The sequence below is a fragment of the Dreissena polymorpha genome, chromosome 6 (genome assembly GCF_020536995.1).
Source record: "Dreissena polymorpha isolate Duluth1 chromosome 6, UMN_Dpol_1.0, whole genome shotgun sequence".
In the NCBI taxonomy this organism is placed as follows: domain Eukaryota; kingdom Metazoa; phylum Mollusca; class Bivalvia; order Myida; family Dreissenidae; genus Dreissena; species Dreissena polymorpha.
In genome coordinates, this window is record NC_068360.1 from 43,425,635 (window position 1) to 43,435,737 (window position 10,103).

Consider the following 10,103-nt stretch of genomic DNA (forward strand, 5'->3'; position numbering starts at 1 on the left):
GTAATTAATCTCTGTGAATGCACATATTTCTGTAATTATTGTTCTAACTGTATGTCTCATATTTCTGTACTCTCTCTCTGTTTCAGGGTAATTCCCTCGGTGGTACGGCCTCGGAGAAGTTCCTACAGGAGGAGCAGGCTCGCACCCGACAACTAGAAAACATCATTGACAACCATATAGAAACGCTGAAATCCAACTCAGACTTTGCAATAAAAAAGCACAAGAGATAGTTGGTTAAAATAATCAAGGGTAGGGTGTGAAACTGATGTTTTTGAATAAGAAAGGAGTCTGACTCTAGGAAAAAGGAGCTTAATTTGTGTGCATACAGTGTCGTCTCAGATTAGCATGTGCAGACTGCACAGGCTTATCCTGGACAACACTCCACTCTTTTGTATTTTTGTTGAGAGAAAGTCTCTTCTTACTTAGCAAAATCCATTTTGAGATGTAAAGTGTTGGCCCAGATTAGCCTGTGCAGACCGCACAGGCTTATTTGTGACAACACTGGACACACATGCATTAAGCCCTGTTTTCCCAGAGGAAGGCTCAAATGTCAAGCCGTTGCATTAGTTTAATACTAATCCCTTGGGATGTTAATAAGAAGCATCAAATCAAAATCTGTGATAAGTATTATTTTATTACTAACAAATGTTTGTATGTAAATTTAGTTATGCACTTGTATATGAATTTTGTGTTGTTATACCGTTTTGCAATAAATGATGCGTCATTAAGTTATAGAATCAAAAACTTTTTCAATCAAATAGATAAGTTTACCTCTTCCTACATTACTGCCATAACAAATCATGTAGTCTAGAATTGTACATGTGTTGAGATCTATTGTTTCAGACACAATAACATTACCGTAGCATATAAAATTGTATATAAATTGCACTTTTATTAGCTCCCATGTCATTTAGACACTACAACACTCTTTAATGTCTTTATGTAGGATGAATTAGTGAAAGTTCAGCCAAGTCCACAAGAACTATAAATGTCTAGCTCTTAAGTAAATTACAGGTTATATTATGACTTTTTGGAGAATGGACTGTTTGGATGTTATTGTTGATTGGATGTTATTGTTGATTTCATATTGATTACTTTAAAGGAAAATACTACAAATGCATCACTAATTAGGTCATTTAAAATCATGTTAAGTTGAACATTGTTGGAAACCAGAGAGAACAGACAATACTAGGTTTTAATTTTTCAATTACATATTGAAACTTTGTACACCATTTCATTTTGAAAATCCATATGCCCTTGTACAGTTTCAATAGGTTTCTTCCAACATGCGTAATTTTAGAAAAGCAATCAATTGCGTATCATTACGCTGTGCTCTGTGAAAAGGGGTTCAATGCATGTACAGTGTCTTCCCAGATAAGCCTGTGCAGTCTGCACAGGCTAATCAGCAATAGTTTACTCCTAAACTGGATTTTTGCTAAGAAGAGATTTTCTTGAAACGAAAAATATCATATAAGTGGGATGTGTCGTCCCTGATAAGCCTGTGTGGTTTGCACAGGCTTATCTGGGAAGACACTGTACGCACATGCATTAAACCCCTTTTCACAGAGTACGGCCCATATATTTTACCCAAACATTAATCTTCAATAAGGCACAACTAGTACAAAAACATGATGAAATGAGCCTTTATTTGTGAGACATTTATTTTTGTTGTTTCTGTGGTTTGCCTGATCGATGAATTTATTTCCCCAGAAAAATATACAAATGAACATGTCCACATAAAAAGTCATAAAAAACAACGAAATTAAATAATGCCGATGAATATAAATGATTGAAAAGTATATATCATATATGTGTAAGACCTTGAAAGGATCTCAGATTAGTATTTAAGTGTAAAACGTATTGCTGATATTTTTCACTTAACAGGTTTATATTTATCACAGACAGTTTACATTTTTGTTTTTTGAGTTAAAATCAGGAGGGTTGAATCTCAAATGAAAATCTAAAAGTCATCATTCAAAAAGGATTTGTGGCATTGCTAAGGTCGGTTCACTGTATTTTCTTCATGTAAAAATCTTGCTCTCATTAAGTGTGTTTTTTTATAATGTAAAAATCGTGAATATCGTAAAATGTGGGGCACCAATCACATAGACCTCATATATGCTCTGCTATAATCTGTAGATTATGTTCTTTATTTCATACCTTTCGATTTTTGGCCACGAATGCTGACAGTCAAATAAGAGAAACTCTTCTGGCTACTAGCTTTTACTATTTCCATATCATACTTTTAGCGGGTCTGCTTGTTTATCTTAACCTTTTACCACTAAGATATGTATTTTGACGCATTTGTTGTCCCTTAGACAGTTAAGTTTAATTTAATGCTTTTCTTACTAAATTCATGATTAAAAGGTTTCATTTCCAAGCCTTTGATACTGATTAGCAGCAAACAGCACAACCTGAACAGACTGCCAGTTAATCGCAGGCTGTTCTGGTTTTAATGCTGTTTGTATATAGCCATTTTCACTTTGCTTCTGAGTGGGAAAGGGTTAATGCAAACACATATCCGGCTACAGCACTTATCCTCATTTAGCGAAAAATGCATTGTCTAAATGTCTTGATGTAAAAACAGTTTTTGATTTGTGATATTTTTCATAAAAATATTGCAAAAACAATGCATTATAAAGAAATTTTACACTAGAATGGTGTTGTGAGACTGTGAATGAGTCTCTTTGGGTTTACTAATACAAGTTCTCAGAATATAATACTTGCATAATTTTCTATATGGGTCTGGCTCTGAGATAAGGGTGTATAATGCATGTGCGTTAAGTGTCGTCCCAGATGAACCTGTGCAGTCTTCACAGGCTAATCAGGGATTACACTCCATCTAAACTGGATTTTTGCTAAGAAGAGACTTTCTTTAAACGAAAATATCATAAAAGCGGAAAGTATCTCCTCTGATAAGCCTGGGTCGACTGCACAGGCTAATCTGGAAAGACACTTAACGTGCATGCATTACACCCCCTTTTCACAAAGTGCAGCTCATATATAATAACCAGTATCCTGAACCAATACATCTGTCTTGATAATTAAAGCATGTGTAATCATGTTTATTAGTAACTCGTGATTGTTTTCAGTTTACATTTGAGTATCTATATCATGTTTATTATTTGTGCCTGTATGTTTTGTTTTGTCTACCTCCTTTGCATTTATTTATCTATAAATCTTTTATTGGTTAGCATACATTTAAGTGTCGGTGTATATGGGTGTTAATGACTTCATTGTGACTTCATTGTGACAGCTGCACATAAGCTAATTTGATTGGAGTAATTGCAAACAAAACTATGTTTCTATATTCCATTTTTATCATTTTGCCCACTTTCTTGCCATTTTTAAACAGATTTTTTTTGTTTGGGCATTTTCATTTCACTAAAGGAAAACACTACTCTGTTATCTAAATAATGACTCTGATATTTAACCAGGTTTTCCGAAGGAAAAAACTGGTTATTAGATTGGCGAATGCGGGCGGGCTGGCTGGCGGGCTGGCGGGCGGAACAAGCTTGTCCGGGCCATAACTTTGTCGTTCATTGTGAGATTTTAAAATCATTTGTCACATTTGTTAACCATCATTAGACGGTGTGTCGCGCAAAAAAAATACGTCAATATCTCCAAGGTCTAGGTCACACTTTGAGTTCAAAGGTAAAAAATTGCCATAAATAAGCTTGTCTGGGCTATAACTATGTCATTCATTATGAGATTTTAAAATCATTTGGCACATTTGTTCACCATCATGGGACGGTGTGTCGCACGAAAGAATCACGTCAATATCTCCAATGTCAAGGTCGCCACGACTAAAAATATATTTATTTTAAAACAAACTTACAAAGGGGGTTAATTTTGTTTGTTCATTTCAAAAGTACAGTTTGAGTTGTCTCCCTTTATCAGATTTTTTTTCACAATGAAAACCTGGTTTTGTGACAATTTTGTCCCTTGTTTGAATATTGTTTTTATTAAGTTTGTAAGCAATATCATAATCTTTGACTGTTTTAGAACTTTTTTTTCAAACATACAGCTGTATAATTACAAAGTTTTCTTTACCAATATGCTTAATTATGTAAAACAGGGTTGATTACAAGATTGTACATAGTAGATTAATTTTTGTAGTCAGAGAATTTTATATCAATTCAGTAAAATATGTGCTTTAAAACTTAAGTTGAGAAGCCTGTATGTATATGACATATATGCAAAGTAAAAATACACATGTTTCATTGATGTTTGTTCTTTCAATGGAATGTAGACAACTGATCCCAGTTAAATGAATATTCTGAAGTCAAATATGTTCTAACAGGGTAAGCAAAAGCTTTCTGTTCATGTACCAATAGTGGGCACACATTCATACTATTATTTATAACATAATTAACTTAAAATCCTAAAAGTCAGCCAAGTTTGCCTGTATGTTGTTTAAACAGAAGCATATATAAGAATTCAGGACAAGCCAACTTGGCCGACATATCATTGGAAAAAATGTTCGGACCAACTTTCATTTAGATAAAGATTACCAGTAGGTAATTATTGTGGCTTCTATAGAGTGCACATGTGTTAAGTGTTGATGGATTTCCACACAAGAAGGTGATCACAAAGGCTTTCTATGAGCATGTACTGCTCAGGGACATGTGCTTGAAATTTTGCCTCGCTGTGGGAAAATGGGGCTTAATGCATGTATGTAAAGTGTTGCCCTAGAGTAGCCTGTGTAGCCCCATGCTTATCTGGGACAACACTTTCCGCTGTTATGGATTTTTTTAAGGGGATATTTTTTTAATTGAAAACCCAGTGTAGCTGGAAAGTGTTGAGCCAGATTAGCCTGTGAGGACTGCAAAGGCTAATCTGATACAAAACATTATGGACAAGAATTAACCCCAGCTTTCCCACAGGGAGACATATCTCAATACGGCTGTGACTAGGCTTAGTAAAAGCCTGGTTTAAATTTGTATCTTCTTTTTAAAGCATTTCTATGTCCCCCACCACTATAGTGGGGGACATATTGTTTTTGCCCTGTCTGTTCCTTTGTTGGTTTGTTTGTTCGTTGGTTTGCGTCAAACTTTAACATTTGCCATAACTTTTGCAATATTGAAGATAGCAACTTTATATTTGGCATGCATGTGTATCTCATTGAGCTGCACATTTTGAGTGGTGAAAGGTCAAGGTAATCCTTCAAGGTCAAAGGTCAAATATATGGGGGACGTAGTGCTTCACAAACACATCTTGTTATTAAATTGAATACACAAGTAATTTAACCCCAATCTTGTTGCATAGTTTATTCAAATATATAAAAATGTCCAATGATCCTGGCCTCATTAAAATTATCACAATGTACAATATCATGATCCAAATATCAGTAATATGTGTTGAGATTATATGAGCCTTTTTCTTAGAAAACTGGGCTTAATGCTTGTGTGTAAAGTGTCGTCCCTGATTAGACTGTGCAGTCCGCACAGGCTAATCAGTGACGACACTTTCGGCTTTTATGACATTTTTCGTTAAAATAAAGTGTCTACTTAGCAAAAATCCAATTTAGGCGGAAAGTGTCGTCCCTGATAAGCCTGTGCGGACTGCAAAGGCTAATCTGGGACAACACTTTACGCATATGCATTATGCCCAGTTTTCTCTGAAAACAACTCATTTTGTCATACAATTTCTCTAAACAAATTTTAGTTGTCAAATAATAAACATCAGCTTGTCCATATTTCTCTCAATGTATCAATAAACTAACTTTAAATGACAGTTATCTATATTTTTCTATATATGGCTGGATAAATGATACATTTTATAAAAAAAATAAGTCAAAATCTTGTTATTAAACAAGCAAAAATGAGCTGGAGACAATATTTAAAATGATTTCAATGACAGATGATAGACACGTATCTGACAATAAGCCAGAATAGAGACCCCCCAGCTCAAAATGCTTTTTATGTCTTAAATTCTTCTTATTTGGATAACTTATAGGTGATAATGAAGAAAAACTTGTGGCCACATGTACGTTTTTTACACATAATTTCTTTTTTTGGTAGCCATTGGCTAATTTGGCAAATGGAAGAGAAAGCCCCAGGAGGGATACATAAATCCATAATCCCAACAACAATACGGATGTTTGACTAGAGGATTAATTTAACAAGTTGCATCACTATTCAAATAGACAATTGATAAAACACTAAACATTATCTGCCAGAATGAAGATCCCCTGACATAAGAAACGTAAAACATACACTGTTGACTTTGTTTTGCACTTACCCATTCACAGAATCAAGGGAACAAAACAAGAAAATCCTTAATCTCATGTTAAAACAGTAACATCATAAAATATACATGTATACACATTGTCTAATGTAAAGCCCTTTTAAAAAGCTGGTTTAATATGACATAAAATTACATAATATTTTTATAAATCAATACAATCACAAAGCTTAAAACACTAAAGCCAGCATTCCAGAGGCTTTACTGTCCCTTTGTCTCCCAACCACGTTTAGTACTAGTACATGTATTAAGAATTGAAGAGACTGACCATTTCAGAATTGTATACTGTTATTTGTTTTAAAATACTAGTTTTAAAAAACATGGTTTAATAAGAAAAAAACCATTCTGAAAAGTTTTTTGAACGGGTTTCCTTGCAGATCAAATAATAATACCTGTAATACAATTAATAATAATACTAACAATAGTTTTATTACTATAATTATTATTATTTATTAATTATTATGAATGTTATCACTACTTTTAATTATATTACTATTAAAAAATAAATAAAATTCAAATAAGTAACAAGAATTATAATCCAGTAACATGTCAACAACAAAAATAAAGTTTTTTATAGCAAACAAACCAGCACAACGTTCAGCCTATTGTGACACTAGGTATGGAATAGAATGTATATGTACATGTAGAACTATATACAAAATAAAAGCTAAATACAACAAAAATGTGACAACATTTTAATTATGATACAATGATTCTTCAAGTTTAAATCTTGGCCAGCATTCACAAATAAGACATTTTAAATTGATATCCACATGGAGAAAAATTAAATGTCATTTATTTCCACTAATATGGCCAAAAAGATTAGACTAGGTAGGTGAGCTAAACTTTTTTTTGGTAACTCTATGAGACACATTTTATTTCCATAAGCACAAGTTTTTAGCAATATTTTTTTAATTGGAGACTTAAGTTAAAATTTTAAATTCTATTTAATCATTCAGATGACATATATTGAAATTGGTAAATAAAAAACCAGGAAAAGAAAATACCTCTTCTCAAACATAAACAAATCGTAAAATGCTTCAGGCAAAATGTTTATCATGTCAAAAATATTTCAGCTACTGTAAATAAAATACCTTTCTCAAGGTGTCAAAGGTTATCAATAGGAACATCTAAAATATTGCTTTACTAATCAATAATACACAGTTTTGCATCACAATAAGGTGAGAATAATTTAACTATTAAAACAAAAAACAATTTATAATAAAACCTCTGAAGCCTAAAATAAAAATTGACCTTTTACTTTTAATGGGACACAAAATACCATTTTTTTACATTTATAGGCAAATATGCCATATGGTATAAAATAAAAGTCACACAAAACACACAACTTTGAAACACTTAAAACAACACAAAATGGTATTAATAAAATGAAACATGTTAAAAAAGTAAATAAAAATCTTTGTGATGTATATGTTTAACATAACTTAAAACCTTGAATAGCTTTTTGCAAAAGCATTAAACTCTTAAGGTGCTCATGTACTTGTTTGCCCAAGTCTTTCTTTTTGAAATTCAATTACAACTAAATTTTCTTGTTCAAAACATACAAAGAATACTTTTGAATGAAAATGCTTTGAATAAAAATCACAGACAATTTTTAAATGAACTTTGTTTTTAAAATAGCTTTAAATAAAATGAAATTTTATATGATGAAAAGCAACATTAGTTATTAAAAGTTACACATGACTTTAGCTATGCATTGGTTATGTATTAAAAAAGGTCAAAAAATAAAAGCAAAGCAAAGGCTATTATCACTTACATATCCAACGACAAAAAAAACAACAACATTTCAGACACAACTTAATATTTCGGATATCTATAACCTCTTTTAACCTTTGAAATCAATGGATTCGATCAACGAGATTCCATGGTACACCCATTTCAGTCAAATTACCAGCGGTCAACACCTTTTGAACACGGGATATTACGCACAATTTCTCCCAGCAGATCTCGGCCAACTTTGGCATGGTGTGTGGAAGTCGGATCTTGTACAAATAGGGAGCACGGAAACCATCCCTGTGGACCCCTCCAAAAATGTACATGTGCCCCGATGGTGATACTATGGCGCTGTGAAAATACAGCGCATCAGGAAGCTTCATCTTGAGTTTCTTCCACTGGAAGGTGTCCAGATGTAAATGCCAAATGTCCATCAGTGATCTGTGCTCAACATCGGCACTGTAGTGACGTCCACCACTGATGTACACATTCTTGCCATCTTGTGCACACCCGAAGCTGCATCTTGGACGAGGGTAGCCGTGCTCTGGGTCCGGTTTTGTGATCACTTCCGACCAATGGTTGTGGGCGATGTCGTAGGCGTAAATTTTGTCGAGTCCTTCTGCATAGTGCAACCGTCCTCCACCCAGCACATAGAATCTGCAATTATGAAGGTGAAAAAGAATAGTTTGAAAGATAAAAGATGGATTTAGTATAGCCCAAATGTGATGTTTGTATTGACTGATCTAAATGAAATCATAATCTGATTCTGAATAAGATTACATGTACATGTGTCTGCACCAAATATGGAAATGACGATATTATGGAAGACAATAAAAAAGGGTATAAGATTTTCTATGCCTTTTTTCACATTACTATACTTAACAGTCTGACTGTTTTCAGATTCAATGATTCAATTGTAGTTTGACAATTTAAAATGTAATCATATTTCAATTTGACAAATGTCTCACCTATCATTGTCCAGAACAACTTCCTGCTTGTATCGGCCACTTGGGATCCTGCCAGTGGGGCGTAGCCTTTCCCAACACAGCGTGTTAAGGTTCAGCTTATGGAGATCAGAAACAGCCTCACAGTAATACCCAATGGCCCCACCAAAAATGTAGAGTGCGTTCTTGTGGAACATCAGACTCTGTCCATATGCCGGAGGAGGGGTATTATCTTCTTCCTCGCTGTCTTCGCTGAAGGACGGCGCCCTTGTCTTAAGAAGCTGCCAGGTGTGTTTCATCTTCTGCTTGTCAAACATGCTTTCCCCCGCTGCCTGCAGGGCTGGAACGTTCAGTTTCAGAGTATTAATGGTATTGCTCATTATTTGACCAAACGGGTACCCAGTTCCACCGAAGACGAACACTTGCTTATTTCGCACGGCTATGGACGAAGATGCACACGTAATCGGAGTATTATCTGCGTCCACTTGCGACCACTTCTGTGAGGCGAAATTGAATCTCCACAACTCGGGCAAAACGCGACTTTGCCTTACCCCATTTCGATCGTCCATCGGGCTGTATCCTCCAAAAATGTAAATATCCGATTCATCTGCACACATGCAGTGGCCACTTCGCCCTTTTGGTCGTTTTTTGTCATACGGTTTGTATTTCGGGTGAATATTTCGGAATCTCACTGTGCTCGAACAAAAATGTTTTTCGACAGCTGTAGCAAGATCTGTCTTCGCAGCCATTTGTATTTGTTTACTTTTTTACTGAGTTCCGGCGATTCCGTAACCTGACGGTAAATCCCGAGAGTTCTGGTTACAAACCACTCCAAATCATTATCGGTTACACTTAACTGATGTGGTTCCTGCCCAACCTTACTCTTTACATTTTAATAGTGCATAATTTCAAGCGATCATAAACATTTTATATAGTGTGAAAAATAAATCAATACAATACTTCAATTCCGTGCAGTATGTATACTTGATCAATTTAGATAAAATAATATGTCATATCTAACAACGACACGCATGCAATGCGCCGCCTTTGGACTCGCTGATCCGAAAGACTGAACACCACACGTTTAGCCCCAATGATAGATATGTCTTAAAGGTGCTTTTTCACAGATTTTGGCATGTATTGAAGCTTTTCATTAAATGCTTTATATTGATAAATTTA

General features: G+C 34.5%; 2 protein-coding genes across 6 annotated transcripts in view; one reads left to right on the forward strand and one right to left on the reverse strand.

The window, feature by feature from the left end:
- LOC127834417 (centrosomal protein of 63 kDa-like) overlaps positions 1–4,221 on the forward strand; it is a 39,121-nt gene extending 34,900 nt beyond the window's left edge. For all 5 annotated transcript variants that reach the window (XM_052360243.1, XM_052360238.1, XM_052360239.1 and 2 more), the window contains one exon: positions 87–4,221. In XM_052360243.1, coding sequence (XP_052216203.1) covers positions 87–230 — 144 coding nt within the window. In that variant the 3' untranslated portion in view covers positions 231–4,221. The remainder of the gene's footprint in view (positions 1–86) is intronic.
- Positions 4,222–5,253: 1,032 nt separating this feature from the next.
- LOC127835221 (kelch domain-containing protein 10-like) lies at positions 5,254–9,791 on the reverse strand. The gene is made up of 2 exons (XM_052361543.1): positions 8,949–9,791; positions 5,254–8,637 (listed from the first exon to the last, which is right to left on the reverse strand). The coding sequence occupies exons 1-2, from the start codon at positions 9,671–9,673 to the stop codon at positions 8,106–8,108; spliced, it is 1,257 nt and encodes a 418-aa protein (XP_052217503.1). The 5' UTR covers positions 9,674–9,791; the 3' UTR covers positions 5,254–8,105.
- Positions 9,792–10,103: the final 312 nt, after the last annotated feature.